The sequence below is a fragment of the Schistosoma mansoni genome, chromosome 1 (assembly GCF_000237925.1).
Source record: "Schistosoma mansoni strain Puerto Rico chromosome 1, complete genome".
Lineage (NCBI taxonomy): Eukaryota > Metazoa > Platyhelminthes > Trematoda > Strigeidida > Schistosomatidae > Schistosoma > Schistosoma mansoni.
In genome coordinates this window covers 54,792,436-54,810,621 of record NC_031495.1, presented here as the reverse complement: position 1 = coordinate 54,810,621, position 18,186 = coordinate 54,792,436, and the positions used below count along the sequence as shown (strand labels likewise).

General features: G+C 32.8%; 1 protein-coding gene across 1 annotated transcript in view; it reads right to left on the bottom strand.

Moving 5' to 3' along the window:
• Smp_156420 (putative zinc finger domain protein) overlaps positions 1–18,186 on the bottom strand; it is a gene marked incomplete at both ends in the record, with an annotated part of 61,701 nt that extends 43,515 nt beyond the window's left edge. The window contains 4 exons of the mRNA XM_018794892.1: positions 7,161–7,489; positions 11,933–12,083; positions 15,100–15,391; positions 18,023–18,186. Of these exons, the coding sequence (XP_018649259.1) occupies positions 7,161–7,489; positions 11,933–12,083; positions 15,100–15,391; positions 18,023–18,186 (936 nt within the window). The remainder of the gene's footprint in view (positions 1–7,160; positions 7,490–11,932; positions 12,084–15,099; positions 15,392–18,022) is intronic.

The following is an 18,186-nucleotide window of genomic DNA, read 5'->3' as shown; positions in this document are numbered from 1 at the left end:
TGTTAAAGTGATCTTGCCTAATAAATTCCTTGACAACAGGGGAATAAACTAAGTAGGTATACCTTAACTATTTATTCATGAACATTGTCTGCTCTGTCTCTCGTCCTTGCTTCTTCTATCACCCTCTTTCAGCGCCCTTGAGATAGCACTGAAAACATGTATGGAACGGGTGACTTCGTCCTGCAGCATTATCAAAGCCTCAGATATTCCGGAGGGATATAAGATTTCTGTTTCTAGAAGCCCCCAACCTCACATGGATCTATTCTCGGCCATCAGTTGCATGTTGCAACGCAACCTTCATAAGGCACGCCAATTGTGATATTGACAATGCGTTTCTTACTAAAACCATCTGCATTCATATTTTATAAAATATCAATCCAGCTTAGTAATTTACTGCAGTAAAATTTGTGAATTCCGTAACAATTTGATCTTGCCTGTAAACTGGCGTGCCTCGTGTAACAAACTGTTATTTGAGAATAAATTATCATTATTATTAACAAGTTTCAGACACTAGTAAAGATCTTTCGGCCAGTAGGTATTCACGATTGTCAGCCAACGAGCTGTTAAATTAGAATATGACTTTCGATACAACCGAAAGCGAAATTAATGAGATGTTAGGACCAGAGATGAGACGTTTCTACACCTGAACTTAACCAAAAGAACAACGCTTCGCTCACTTCACAAAAATTGTCTACTGAATCGTTACAGTTATCTAGAACAGTATGACACCTACCGTGAGACAACTCAACAGGCTATCTATGTGATTTCTTCGTGTTATTAGAATCTCGTTACAAAAAATATGTAATTTATAGCCTGATACATGATGTATCAGTTGGAGATAAGTTTCATTTCAAAGGATCGTATGATCTCTCTTCGACGAACCTCAAAAATCAATATTCGAACTCTTCTACCATGTCATTTGATGATGACTATTCTGTACAACAAAGTCCATTTTCAAGAAGTGATCTGATTTATGTCTACAGTGGTGACTGAACCAGATAAGTCATTAAATAGAGTCTCTAGCTTTAAAAACGATAAAGTGGAGAAACGAGCGGAATCAAACTCTGAGGATATATGTGAGTTGAAGTTTTTCGATATAATATGAAAAAATTTGGACTCAAAAGAGGTAAAACAAGTGTACAAATGGTGCAGTCAAGCTAGAATTGCAGATATGATGATCAGATATGTAAAAATCATTCAATAAAAACTGAAATATGAATAACTGTCAAGTTTTAAGATAATTTTGCAGATGGTTGTGTCAATTTCAGGATGTATAGTATTCATGAATAGAAACCATCAGTTTTTTTTCAGGTGGTTATAAATTTTCACTAGCGTATCTGACTGTCTTACTTACTGCATGATCTAAGAAGGTTTTCAGATTAATTATTGAACCAAATATTACAGTTCCACTGCCTTTCAGATATCGTAAAATCAACGCCCCAGTCAAAGGTGTACGGGACAGAGGAATCCTGTCAGGGGCTGGATACATACATACGTAAATTAACAAGACCCATAAAAATATGTTAAAGCTGAAAAACTGGCAAGGCAAAATAAGTTGTGAGTTGAGTGAATAATGACATGTCGTCCTTTGGGACTGAATATAGCACTACGATCAATCATCGCACTCACAATGGTCACCACATATAGTCTGTCATGAGAAATATCGGAGGCATAGAACTATAAGACGGACTCTTATAGTCATGAAGATACCACACATATTGTAGTTAGACAACACTTTACCAGTAACGCCTTCTATAATTGAATCGAGCCCACCCAGTGTAATCAAAAGTCAGAAACGAGAAGGTTGGAAGATATATTTGGTAGACTATCCATATATCCAGAGGTGACTGATTTAACTGGCTAGTGATCGTAGGAGATGTTGAGCACGCCGTTACCACTCGTGATCTGGTGCGGATGCATGACCGAGCGCCTACAGCTAGGTGAGTCCATTAAAACTAATGTGGTCAGCATCCAATGTCGAAGACCTACAGAGCTAATGATTTTGGGATTTATTTTGCTATACCCCGAAGCGATTTATGAATGGTAACTTTGACAACTATGTATAGACCAATATGTTATGTATATTCCTATTGTATAATTGCTAAGTAACTTAACTATTCATATTCATGTTCCTTTTATTATGAGTTCTATTTTGACCCATAGACCACCATTCCTGAGTTACACCTAGTCTATTAATTACTGTTCCCCCTATTCACAGCCACATTCGGCCAAATCTTGTACAAATGTTGTTTTCTATTTTATGGTATGATGTGGTCAGTTTGTTTGGTATATAAACCCAGTATGTTTGAGAATAATGATTCATATTTCAGACGCGGTCATTGGTGTTTTGGACTTAACTTCTGGGCTAGGCAGAAAGCAGGACTAATAAGTACTGAAGACTGCTCATACGGCTTTTGTGTATGATTGCTCTGATCGATAGTTCACTCCTCTCTACTTGGCGCAAAATCATCATGTCATATATTAACAGGACACTCAGGTAGATCGATATAACATATTTACTGCTACAGTCACCTTATTAAATCTCGAAGATAATTTATGAATAAGATTAGTCACATTCAAATCAACAGTCACAAAGCACTGCTATCCTGGAACATAATACCATAGTTCATTTTACTATAGCCAAATCTAGTGAATAACACCATATTCTGAAGAACGTAGTACGATGATTAAGAGTATTCAAATTGATTTGCTAACTAAGAATTCCTCAAAAAAGTGCAATTCAAGGCATGTAAAACTAGATGAGCAAAATTGACATTACGATATTTGTAATTAGCAACAATTGCGGAACCAGTTAAAAAGGGATCATTAGGTAGTAAGGATAACACAATTAGAAACCTTAGTTTCACCAGTGATCAAGCTACAACTTTGAACATCCCACTTCTACGACACATTCGTTATCATCATAAAGGATTGGATCGAAAGTACTTGCAGTTTGATCGGTGACATAAGAAAGAGAGTCGGACCACAAACTTCTACTCTTGAATGATAACTGTGTTTTATATTGATTACTGCCACGTTTATTCATCTAATTGATTATCTAAATATAAATATAACAGCTGTACACTTTTTCGTATAATAAATCTTTTTAGTATGTCTAGTTCGATACTAATATTACGTTGATAATATACTTAATCCGAAAATGGTAAATTTTTCATATGATTGCCTAGTCTGTAAGATCCTTTGTGGAAGTCGCATCACTATCTACACTGACTCATCGTACCATGAAAATTAACAATGATACTTAGTACTACTGAAGAACACATTTATGCTAGGGATAGAATAATATATTCGATGTTAATGGTAATAAGTTATACATAATGAGCACGCCCGCAGAGACTGAGCCATGCCATTCGATTGAATGAATGTCTCCACTTCCACCACTACCGACCTTCTCCACCTGTAACATGTCGATTATACATCTTTTCAGTCATTATATGCTTGGCTTCGAAGACCGTGTGGTTAGAAAACAATGCCACTACAAGTATTCATCCGAATATACTGTCACAGTGAAGAGACTTATGCATACGACGCAACATTCTAGCAAAACGTCTAAACTGATGCAGTACTACAAGTTTTCGTAACGAAACGGATACTTAAATAGCAAACACTTAGTAGTTTCTTAATTTTCACAAACAGTTACCCGTTATGATTATCAGACCATCATGCTGTTCAAGGTCATTGGAACGGAATGACGAGTGGCTTTGAAAGGATCTGAATTTTTTACTGTTCCCAATAACTCGAGTTCGCTCATCTTAATCTCTAATTCTCTTATTACGAAAATATTTCTTCTTCATTGGTATTTCAAAGTAGGAATTGCCACTAATTAGCTATTTAGATAACGGAATTCAAGTCAAATGCTTTATAAATGCAGTTAGCATATATGAAGAACAACACCATTAACAACTTCGTCATATCCATCTTTGTCTTTTTCTTCAAAACACAAAAATATACCATTAACAATAATAAATAAAAGTTATTCGATAAATAAGTCGTATTCTCTGTCACTGAAAATGTCTTCGTCATCAAAAATATTCCTAGTTAGTTTGATGATGTGAATGTAATTTTACAGTAATGAAACTGTCAAAACAAGACTTTTGTCCGTTATTTTGAGTTACTTTAATTTTTACAGAAGGGTAGAAATATGAAAATTTTCAAATGTTTTGACAAAATATGATAACAATTCTATTTTATTGTCTAGTGGTATATAATATTTGGATCAGTGTCGATATTAGTTGGTTAGGAGAAATGTTTTGTCAAGAGATTGATTGGTGATTCGAAACACTCATTATTTTTGGCTGTTCAAACTACGCTTTATGAATACAGTGAAAGTTCGGGACTTTCTCATACGATCCAAAAATATTACATCGAAAGTACAAGATACCTCAGATGGTGCGGCCCGTGCCATACAGTCAAGAGTTTCTTTAACACAAACCAACGTGCTAAACAAGAAAGGAAATGGTTGATAAACAAGAGTTCGATACCTGAGAATCATAAAAAATATTCTCAGCATGATGGGATCAGATGTATATCTGCAAGGATTCCAGAAACCTTTCCAAGCAGATAGTCAAATGTTAACTGCCTTGAAGTGAACCACACTGTGACCTTGAAACAAGTCATGTAGAACCTTACTGTCAATAGTCCGGCAACATACAACAATAAAATTAAATAATAAAGGGTGAGTCTTTAACCGAAGCCACATAATAAAAACTCAGATGAGGAAGACAGAACATAAAATGCGGTTAAAAGAGACCTGAATGAAAGTTAAAATACATGACAGGGAGAAGGAACAAGTAAATGACAATACTGTTCAATAAAACGGTGTAGAGGAATTTTTGGCGTGTTCTTTCCATTACACAAGTTTTTACTTTATCCGAAATCTTGGTGTTTATGTCTCACTGTAAAGAAATTTTTAAGAGACAACTGAAAATAAAACTCTCCTCAAACACGCTTAAAACAAGAGTTTTGGTAAATCTGGACAACGTATATTACTGTAGTGAACGAGAACATAAGTGGAGACAAACGAATGTATTTAAATACGAAATTACAGAAGATGTTAGTAAAATCTGAGAATCATACAGTAAATACTTAATTTGCAAAATGTCAATCAATTGTCTCAAACTTGACTGTTTCCTTTGCAAATATCACTCAATCGTCTCAAACTTCAGTGTTCTTTCGTTTCCACGCCAATCATTCTTTGTCCTCATCCTCTTTCTTCAATCTCCTTAACCTTCTGCCTCTAGGCATTTCACATTCAACTGACGATAAATACTACTTATAGCTGTCGACATCAGTAGCACTCATTATATTACCAGAATCCGAAACGTTCATTTCACCCTATTTGCTACTCCTTATTTAAATATACGTCGTACTAAGACTCGAACATAATACTTATCACTCCAAATCCCAACTCATTACAAACCTACACTAATAAGTTTTTTTTTAAAATTATGTCATAACGAAATTACAACAACTTCGCTGATCAATCAAACATTATGATATGAAATTGTATAAATTATTCTGGCTCCAATTAGTGATTATTTTGGATAGCGGCCTATATTTAACTTAATTCTTTAGAATACACATTTCTTTTTACACTTCATTGTTTTAAATTGCTGAAATTTTATTGACTCAATCTTATTCTTTACCTATCTGATATTTTGTTAAATATCCCATAAAGTTGATATTAATGTTGGATATATCTTTTGTATAATAACCAAATATCCATAAAACTAATACTTCATTGATAATGAATAAACCTATCTTTCTGACAGCCTGTATTTTTTTTACCTGTTAACTTAAAATAAAAAGGAGTAATGAGTTATCGGTAACCAGGGCAACATGTGTTTTCATCAACAGGTTCTTATATTCTTACTCTTATTTGAAATTTTATAATTCATATTTTGTATTCTGGTATTTATGATTAATCTGTCTTTGCCTTCTCATTTCATGCACCGTTAAGATTTGTATTATAACGGTCATCGAGGTAAAAGATTAACGAAGCATCGCACTACAAACCCAACAATTAATTTAACTTCTAGCCAATTAAAGTAATATTACAAGTAACATGATTGTAATCAGGAACTTACCATTTCATTAAACTATGAATTGCTTGATATTTTTTTTATTACTTTATTACTTTATTAAAATAATACATGGCCTCGTCTTCAGCAATCATTATTCTCTATATTGCGACCAATTTTATATTTATTTGCTGTTAAGTACTGATCAGATTTTATCGATCGAGTAATTATGTAACCACTTGTCTAAGTTACCAAATATTGGGCATATTATTTTTTTGATATTTGATGGTTGAGGGTAGTCGACAGGGAACCCTGGAGTTCGGTATAATACTATTCGGAACTCGTTAGTGGCGAACACATTCAGTCTTTAAGGAACTGATGCGCCTTACAAGATTCGAACTCACATCACTCATTTTCACAGTCTAGAACATCACCACTGACTTATTCAGCCCTTAAATGATCTGGAAGAATGAAGTCTTCACATTGATTAACTCATGGGTAGTGGGTAGTTTTAAGATTGTCTAATCCTTACTGCTTAGAAGAATAGTTACAATTCCAATAGCTCAATGGCAAGGTTATATGGTGTGAAACTAAGTGATCTGGATTAGAATCTAGCAAGGAGGTAGCGGGTTATCTTTACTAACGAATGTCTATTAACATAAAAGGATAGTTGAAACAATTTAAAAGGAAATTTATACTTTTGTTCATTTATTTTCACATTCATGAATAAAACTGTATGTTATTCAGTAGGTCTTGTAATATTTATTCACGATACTAGAGAAATATTTCATTCATTGTTAAATATTAAATATGTGTAGTCAAATTTGTTTATAATATGCAATTGTACATGATATTTTGAGGGAAATATACTGTTCACAATCATGCTAACAAGTAAAATCCAATAATGGTTACTGAAAGCCTACTCATTTATTACAATGATTTGATTTCTTAAGATTTAGTATATGTACTGCCGCCTCTCGGCTCTCTGAGCTAAGATCATGTGTGGTATCATGATTTCTTAAGATTAGAATTAAAATTGTTTCCTTTTTGTACAGTCGCATAGAACTGTTACTTGCTATCTTTAATGAATAAATTATTTCTACTATGTATATTCCTTACATGTCTTTGCATATTTGATGAAATACTAAATAGTCGATCACAATGTGGACATTGATATGGTTGTTCACCTGTATGGGTACGTATATGTCGATTTAAATTAGCTGCACGTGGAAATTTTTTATGACAAACATTACATGTGTAAAAATTTTCATACAAGAAATTATGAGATGAAATAAATGAATATCTTTCTAGATCATTAGCTGAAATCATAGACGGTAGATTTTTCCCATATGGTTCATCATTTGAATGTCGTTTAAGATTAAAATGTTCATTGTCTCCTTCAATTTGTTGTTTCTGATGATCTACAGGTTTCGTCAAAGATTGTTGAGCTGTACACATTGCAAGATTTACAATTCCATAGAGATATTGAAATTCATTATCATATAAATTATTTTTCATAAACGTCATTGTATTACTACTCTTTATATCTGATTTGATCAACTCTTTATCTGTGCTAACAAATGATTTGATAGGATCATTATTAAAATTACGTTTCTCTTCAATTTTTCCTTTATTAGCAATGGGAATATGAGAATAATTTTGAGTATTAATTTTACTTGAATTAGATAAATCCATTGGATCTGAATTCGCATTCACTTTCCGAAATTCAACATTATCGATTTTATGATTATGCTGTGTTAACAGAACTGCCTCTGTCTTCATATCTTTGCCATAATTTGCTCTAAATGGATAATAAAAGTTTAAAATTTTACAAATAATACTGAAATGAAAATAAATAGCTATTGAAAAAGAAGGAATCACTCGAAAATTGACTTTAACTATCGACCTAAAGATATTCAAACGGTTTACTTCGAATTCACTTACTATTGTTTGTTTGAATCTTTCCATTGATGTTCAGGACTGCAACTGGTCAGTCTCTTAGTGACATATGTGCATAATATGCGTATTGTCTTGATATAGCCTTAATTCACAAGCATTATAAGCAAAGATGAATAGTGGCTAGCAGTGGAATAAGAGACTGACCATTTGCAGTCCTAAACATTAATGGGAAGATTCAAACAAACAATACTAAGTGAATTCAAACTTCACCGCATTGCACAAGCAAGTGGCTATCAGGACTCAGTAGCTAAGTGGATGACACGACGACGTTTGAGGCTAACAGTACTGGGTTCGAGTCCCGGAATGAAAACCAACTCGGATGCGGGTACAATCAACTGGTGAGTCCCAAATAATAGGGAATGCATGTCCTGGATTCCATTGCTAGCCACCACCCATCTTTGTTTTACTTCAAAGTTGATTATTCAATATGCAACGCTTGAAATGTTACAATTTTCTTAACCATGACATTTATATTTTACCAAACTTAGGTTAATGTAAAGAATAAGGTATATGTATTGTTTTAAACTGTAGCTTAAATAACAATCGATTAGTATAATATGTAATAATATAGAATGAAGCCACACATTGAAACAATATTGGTTTATGGGAAAGATATGCATAATTATAGGGAATTAGATTAACATCTGTACTTACATTTCATTATCAATCAGTATACTGAATCTCAACCTGTATTACAAATAGGATGATTAAATAAGTGTGAACTTATTTAATCAGTTGTACATGAAACAGAAAGTAAAGAAGAAGATATACAATTTCATATTTCCAGTTTACTGAATTAAGTAGTTTAGTTCCACGTCTAAATCACAGTTTTTAATAGTAAATTAGTCACATTTCTGTTCGTATTTGTACATTTATTTCTGTTTAATTTGAAGCGGAGAGAAATTAACATAATTTATGAAATTTGGGAACAAACTTCATTGGAGAGTATTTATTTACACAATATAAAGTAACTCTGTAGCTAATCACAAGATCCTTGGAAAAGAGTATGTTAAATATTTGTTTAATAGCAGTTAGAGATATCATTCAATTGTTCAAACTTGTATTTCAATGGATGAGATTTAAGTTGTTAAATTTTATTTATTTTATTTTATTTAAACACATAAATATTGGTACAAAGGGGCACCAGACATATATGCGCCACACAAATATCATTTGATTTGTGTGTGGGTTGTGATACTGCTCGGGTACCTAAACCGAAGCAGGTAGTTTACTTAGGGGGCCACACTCGGAGCCATTGACCTAAAGGTCTGATCCACAAGTATTGGAGCATCGTAAGGAGATGCAGTCCCATGATAGCCGGTGACCATTGATTGATTCATACACCATTTGTTCCCTCAGGATACTGGAGCCCATGTGCACCATTGATTTGGAATCAGGGTTTTCCAACTACACCAGGTGGATTTTCCGTGTCCACCAACCCGGTCAAGGCGTCGGACATTCGCTTTCCGTCCTCTCAATTTCGTAAACAACACCCCTATCACGAAAAAAGCAGTAAGTAGGACTTCCCTGTCAGAGGCTATATACGCGTGGCCATGTGAGGGCATTTCGAGAGTGAGAGCAGACTCTCCCCACTCTCGGCCGTATCAGGGTATTTGGGGGCAAGTTATTAAATAACCTTAGTTAGTTAAATAACTTTAGTTATTTAAGTTATTAAATAACTTACTTAGAATGTAGATTATTGATAAGCTTACAATTTATAAGTCCTAATGATCTGTTAAAATGAAAATTAAATGACATAAACGTCATGAATCATAAATAATATTTAATATCACCCTATTTTACTTACTTGTTGTCCATTAGGAATAGAAAATGGAATCATTTATATTCAAAAGAAAATAATTATATTCCCTAATGAAATTTGCTTAATTAATAAGCACACTTTTATATGACTTAACCGATATAGAGAAAGCAGCTTCAGATATGGCAGAAACTAAGGTCATGTAGCATGATATTACTTGGTGTATCAAAGCTAGGCTGATGTAAATGTACAGTCAATTATAAAATAAGTTTGAGAAGTGTTTACTCATGAACTTAAGGATTCCTCAGGTTATTTTATAATAACATTTGATCGGTGTATCTAAGTGTAATTTGACTCATGATAGGAAATATATTGGTAGTGAACAGGGATTCACTAGACTCTTGGATCCTGAAACGTTCACAGATATAATGCATAAGATCTATTGACCGGTAATTTTTATGTAACAAGAAGTAAATGTAATAATTCAGTAGTAAAGTGTATAATAATTTAATGTTTACTTGCACGAGAAAAAAATTTCTTTCACACTGGTAACATCAGAAGTAGTGTAGTAGCCATATTGGCTAGATTCCCAAAATCATCAATATATCAACCATTGCTAAATACAATAGGAAAGACATTCATAATTCAAGTAAACTATAATTTCTACTATCATTTTTTATCTAACAATTGTTATTTGGTTAAAATCATGAACACTTTGAGTAGATTATACTTAATGAGATCATTACTTTTCTTTACTAACTGTAGGTCTGGATAGTCTTAAACACTTATAATAAACCAAAAATTCTGTTACTCTCATAAGGAAACACTGTAGACATATTTCTAACATTCATTGAGTAGTACCTCGGTCAGTATTTATCCAATACCAACATCAGTTAAGAAACTATTGGAAGTTAGATGACCAAACCTACCAAATATTGAGCTGAGATCTTTTAATAAATTCGCGCATTTCGTCCCGGATTGCACTGCTAGCTACTCTCCATCTCTGCTCAGTATAAATAACATTTGCATTATTTGACAATGACCAGATATATTGATTAAACATTGAAAACTTTTATGTTTCTGAATACCAGTTAAACATGAATTCCTATATCAAACTAAACCATATCTTATCTATTCAGCCATAAGGTAACAGGAAGTAAGTTATTTATTTCGGGAATACAAATCCGATTGTTCACATTTAAAATTTTAGTCACTTGACAACATGACTCGATTGTCGTTCGATATCACCGGTAATTTAATACCACACCCATTACTTGTTAATTCATATTAAAAATTACCCTCAAATTACACAACCAATCAGTAACTTACATAAAATTATGATTTTAAGTAAAAACTTTCATCAATCAGGTAATAATTAGTTGAACGCATGAGTCAATTGAAGCTAGACCACCAAGGAAAACCTGGAAGCACTGGACGGCCGTTTCGTCCTATTATGGGACTCCTCAGCAGTGCTCATCCACGATCTCGCATCGCGAGATTTGAACCCAGGACCTACCAGTCTCGCGCCATAGCACTTAACAGATAGACCACTGAGACCTTCCAGTGCTTCCAGGTTTTCCTTGGTGGTCTAGCTTCAATTGACTCATGCGTTCAACTATGAAAATACTGAAATCTCCACACAAACCCTTTCTGATAATAATTAGTTAACATGAAAAGTCATCCCCCCAAAACACAACTTACATGTAATTATTTCTATCATATTCATTTATATCATTACTCTTCAAATGTATTTCATTGGAATGTATCGACTGAATATCATAGGAGTTATTCATTAATTTCGATGTGAATGCTTCTATTATATGATTATAGCTTTTTGTATATTTTCTAATTTGTTTTAATTCCTTATAATCTTTATAAAATGTATTATTTCTATGAATATGTCGATCTTCTTTATGTATATTAGTTTTTATTAAAGTATTATAAAGATTGAATATTTCAATGGAATTTAATTTATTGCTATTATTAGTATTATCATGTTTTCTATTCACTTCATTTTGTTTTAATTCAATCAAATGTTTTGTATTATAAGTTGTTTTTTTATTATTATGACTATCTTTATTCAAATAGACATTTTTTTCAGTATAATTAATATTACTACTAACATTATTTTCAGTAGTTTTATTTGTATTATTGTTATATAAAGAATTATTACCACATGATGTTAAAACTTGATGTTTTAATAATGAATAAGTATTAGCGAATTCATGTCCACATGATAAACAATCTGGTTTTTGTCGACAACGTTTATGTAAACGTTTATGTCGGCAGAGATTGCTGAATTGTGTATAAGCTTTATGACATACCTATTTATGAAGAAATACATAAATAGATAAATGTATAGAATGTTGATTAATTGAGAAATTTATATAAATGTTATATATAACCTATAACTAGTTAATTCTAAACAATCCGTAAAAGTTAAAAATACTATTACGGGAAATAAACTGTACTGAATAATGCTGAATTATACAACAACAATTATGCAAGCTGATTTATTTCGATCACCTTGAGTCAGTCTCATCTAATAATATTTATTCTTGTATTTGTTTAGAACATAATCATCTAAAATATTATCAATAAACCTAGAATCAATATCCAACGATTAATTCACTGTGGAGTTCCACAATAGGACGAAATGACCGTCCAGTACTTCCAGGTTTTCCATGATGGTCAAGATTTAATTGACTCATGATCCCAACTAATAAAATTACTATAATATCCACAAAAACCCTGTCTCGGATCAATTCACTGTTTAAAACTTTATAAACAGTAAATATTTAATATATAATACTTTGGATTCTCTTTATTTTTGTTTGTATTAAGTATTTATATAAATTTTTATAAGTGTATTTAGGGTACAGTTGAATTCATTTTGTTAGATCTATATTTCAAATTCATAAGTTGCTGTATAGAGCTTCATTTATTTATTTATTTGAACACATAAATATTGGTACAAAGGGGCACTGAATACATATGCACCACACAAGTCAACTGATTTGTGTGTGGGCTGTAATATTGCCCAGGTTCCCAGATCGAAGCAGATGGTTTCCCTAAGAGGCCACAACTAGAACCTTTGACTTATAGGTCTAATCCACAAGAGAGCGAAGCTATGTAATGAGATGCAGTCCCATGGTAGCCGGTGACCAATAATAGGTTCATAAGCCATTTGTTCCCTTAGGATACTGGAGTCCATGTGCACCATAGGTTTGGAATCAGGGTTCTCTAACTCCCCTAGGCGGATCCTCCATATCAACTAACCCGGTTCAAGCACCTGACATTCGCTTTTCGTCCTTTAAATTCCGTAAAATAACACCCCCGTCACAAGAAGGCAGTGAGTAGGACTTCCCTGGCAGTGGTTGCATGCACGTGGCTATGTGAGAGCATTTCGAGAGGTAGAGCTGACTCTCCCAACTCTCGGCCTTACCAGGACATTTGGGGGCCGTATAAATTTACCAACACTAGTCTTTATTAGTTGGCTTAAAGAATCTTTTTTCAACCTCAATATCTTTATATTATTTCATGTCAACTAGGAGTAGAGTTTAAAGGATACCAAATGAACATAAAAACTTTGTATAAAATTAGTCATTTGTGCGAACTCCACTAAAATGAGCTCAACCAAATGGATTATAACTAAATTATGTATGAAACTAATTTATAATTTTATAAGCAACTTGCTACTAAATATATATGGACGAATAATTACAAACAATAAATTCTAAAAGCTTATTTAGTTACTGTACTGATGATAAAGTAATAATTTATCACTACAGTATGTAATAACAAAAGTAATCACCGATTTCATTCATTCTTATTTCTATTAAACATGACTTATTTTATATAGTTGAAATCATGAGTCAATTGAAGCTAGACCACCATGGAAAACCTGGAAGCACTGGGCAGCAGTTTCGTCCTGTTGTGGGACAAATATTATCCAATATTTTATTTCTAGTAGACATCTGCATGTATATTTTATTGATCTCCCATCATATAATGAGATTAATTTTGAGAATTAAGCTCTTAACAACTATGATAGGTATAATTTGACACTCCGTTACCAGACATTTACATTAACAGTACTTAATATTGGTTGACTGAGTAATCTGTTTTAATAATCTACATTTCATTTTGATTCTTTTATAAATATTATCAGTATAGCGTTGGGGAGATTGTTGAGTCTCATTGAGATCACGAACCGATCAATGCAAACCCACCATTGAGAACCTGGAGGCAGTAAATGGCCGTTTTGTCATGGTATGGGTCTCCTCTGTAGCGCACATCCATGACCCCTAACACAGGACTCAAACCCGTGAACCTTGGCCCAGAATAAATGCTTAACCTATAGACAACTGAGCTGGGACACAACTGGGTTATCATATGATCACTAGTGTCCAGCTTCCTGAGGTAATTCTCTCAGTTTTGGTGAGAACCCATGACCAGTGGAGTTTAACCATATTAGATGTGAGACAGTTACCCACTGAATACAATGGAATATGGTTGTTCAATATTGTGGACTGGGTGAGGCTAGACATTAACACTGTTGGATCCTGGCTCAGTTGTCTAGAGATAAAATTAATTGAAAAACTATTGAGAACTATGAAACCCTCTATGGGTTTATCATCCTAAGTTGCAACTACTCATCTAATGTAGAAATATGATACTTCAGATCTAAATTCAGTGGTCTAATATTACCGTGTTAAACCTGGTAGTTATGAACTTGATCTTATCATTTGGTCATTAAGTTGTACTGACGAAACGTTATTCAATCCACCCAGTCTTCAATAGCTGTTTACATAGTATAAGTTTATATTGAAGAGTATTTATGTTAACCAAGGTCATTCTCTAAAAGATCTCTGAACAAATGAAAGTGATTAACTAGCTCATCCCATGTAAATTAAACCATGACATTTTATAGTTATATAGATTAACCATTGTTTTCTATAAGAAATCAACGAATTTTCAGTAAATTTTATTCAGAAGTGATCAGACTAAAGTCTGGTGCTGTATAAACTAATCAGTCTATGAAACGAAGCTGCTGATAAGAAAACTTTAAGTTCATACTTATTTCCAACGGTTTTAACTAGATATTAAATAGGCGAAAAACATTCAACTCTTTCTTTTCTGTTACATATGCTAATATATATTTTCTAACCACATACATTATAAAAATACAAACAGGTAGTTAAGACTGAATATGTTTTTAAGTAAAGTCTTCTCAAAATCTTAATATACGTGTAATTTGTTGATCCACTTACTTAGTATGAAAATTAAAAGCAACAACTGAAATGAAGAATTTAACCTGATTATTAGAATTTCACAAACCTGACAAGTGAATGGTTTGAATGATGCATGTATATGCATGTGTTGTTTTAATCCGGAATTTGAAGTGAAACATTTCGCACATTGTGGGCAACTGTAACTACGTTCACGTCCACGTTCAATATTATTGATTTTGTTAATTACTTCCTTAGATATCTTTCGATTGCCTTTTATAAGTTGAAGAGTACTACACACAGAATTGTGAACATTTGTAGAAAGTGATGAAATATTATTTGAAACAGTTGGTGAAGTTTTATCGAGCCCAGTGTTTTGTTTGTCACTAATTTTTACTTCACTATAAAAAGTTATAACAAAAAAATATACAACTACATATCACTAATGAAATATGAATATAAATAGTTATGATCGAGATCATGAATCGGTCAACGTTAGATCACCATTGAAAATCTAGAAGAACTGGACAGCTATTTCGTCTCAGTATGGGAATCCTCAGTAGTGAGCATTCATGACTTTTCACTAAGGGGACTCGAGTCGAGGACCCTCGGTTTCGCACGTGAATGCTTAACCTCTAGGTCACTGAGCCGACATCCAACAGTCACGAAATACCGTCGTTTGGTTGAAGTTAGACATTAAAACCGTTGGATCTTAGCTTAAATATTCGTGCACGAGACCTTAGGTCCTGAGTCCGAATTCCGCGCCCAAGATCGTGGATGCACACCGCCACGGAGTCTCGCTCTAGGACAAAACGGTCGTCCACTACTTCCAGGTTCTCAGTAGTGGTTTAAAATTGATCGATTCATGATCTCTATGAGACTCAACAATCTCCACAACCCTATATTGATAAGTAGTTATATAAGTTTACTTTGAAAATTGAATATCACTTCATGTTCTCAAAAATCCAAAACAAATTCGTTTATTTGATTTCAAACATAATTGAAGACTTTATTATAATTAAGTATTCGAAAACGTCACAAAAATTACCTAACATGCTAACAGATGACTGAATAAATGTAAACCGTAATGTAATCTATCCACTACATTATTTCCAATGATGTTTAGCTGTATTAAGTCAAAGAGAAACTTCAGAAATTCGATTTGTTTAATACATTGTAATATTGTATCATTATTTTTATTTAGAAAATGTGACCGATATGGTGAAGTTAGATCATATAAGTCTGTTGTGAGATACACGGATTGATGTCACAACCAGCTTTCAAAACCTATGCCAAATCACATTCGCACTAGTGAGAGGAAAGCTATCAAGGCCTCAACAGTTGGACAGTTAGTTAACGTTCTTTAATCAATAGATTCACATACCAACTTTAAAGTCATTTATGAGGCTTGTCTAAATCCTATAAAATTTTATTTGTTCTAAAATCACTAAAACAGTGAGCTTTTAGTCATTCATAAAATGATGATCACTTTGACCTATCATTATCATCTCATATAACTAAGTCCACCGATAAAATTTCTTTAGAAAAGGACCAATAAATAAATTGAGATTAACTCTGTTTACTGTACTTTTTCGATGTTTAAACTTACTCCTGTTTCGTTTTCTAAGTAAATATGTAACGATTGTGTCTGTCTAGGACGAGGTTAATTGACATAATAGAATTATAGAGACATATACAAGTTGTTGATAGACCCTACAATTGACAAACAGCTGGCAAAAAACTTAATTTTTGATTTCAAATCTCAATACCTTGCATCCCCGTAACATGATAAACAAAAACTCACTGTAAAAAGGAGTAAAGTATTGACGTTTACTAAGTGACCTCCAGTAATCATAAATACTGCTCCACAATCCAACACAAAAGTCAGTAAAAACATTATATATATACATATGAATGTCAATTGTAGAATTTAACAATAAAACATGAGAGTATTATTATTTTATTTACATTATAAGAGGGATTACTCTATTATCTCATATAATTATTAAGAGACGGAAAGTGTAATAATAGTCACTACTGTCAAGCGACCAATAATTGTAAACAGCTCACCCAATCAATAACAGTTCGAAAAGCTCAGTAATAACACTTCTGATTGTGACACCGAATTAAGCAGATCCAAACACCACAAAGGACAACAGTCCAATGAAAGCGAATATATACCTTGTCAAAGAATCCTAACTGGTACAAAATCTTACTGATGATCTCTTTCAATCACCTAAGATTAATCTATTTAACGTTTCCCGTGAAACTTATTAATTTAATCCTCATTTAATTTATTAACCAGGTACATTCAAGAATAATTAGTGATTAGAGTCATTTATCTTCTTCACCATAAGTATAGATGATTTACAATCCATTGTTAAATAAATGATTGATATGAATTAATTGTAAGGTAACACAAAACTAGACCTTTTAAAATCTAACAAAGCAGCGATTATTAATGTTTATTGCTATTCGTTTTAAAAAAACTACTGAATATACGGCATAACCTCATGGTATAATGCGGTTACTTATATCATCATAAGTAGTATATGGTGATGGTCAGGCATAGAATATATTTTGTCAGAAGATCGATAAGGAAAGAACAGGAGCGAAGCGCAATTGGTATGAAAATGCATAAACAATGAAATCAGAGAAGATGGACTGATATTTACAGAAAGAACGGTCAAGATTGAGACATTTGATTGTTATTTTGCAAATTAACTGTTTACTGTATGGTTATCAGATTTTGGTGAGATGGTTGTTCCCACCCGTGTTCTCATTCGCAACAATGGAACTACCATCGAATCTAAAATGTTTACTCAGTTTAATATGTAATTGACATTCATAATATCAAAATAAATCAATTTTGTAAATAGTTGAAAATCAGAAACAATATACAACTCAATAAATTTTTAAACATTTCAAATACCGGGGCTACCTTTAAATGTTATATAAAGTAAATTTTTAAGGGAACCGCTTCAGACCATCGACAAAACGCAATATGTGAAAAATTATACATTCAAACTTACTTAATCAAAGAAAATGTATGATTTTCTTCACTAAGTCTTTCATGCAACTTATCATTATTAAATAATATATCTAGATTATTAGACTTTTCTTGAAATATACGTAAAAGTACCCATGGAGGTGGTACAATTAATGGAGTAGGCCAAATACCTTTCAAACTATTCAT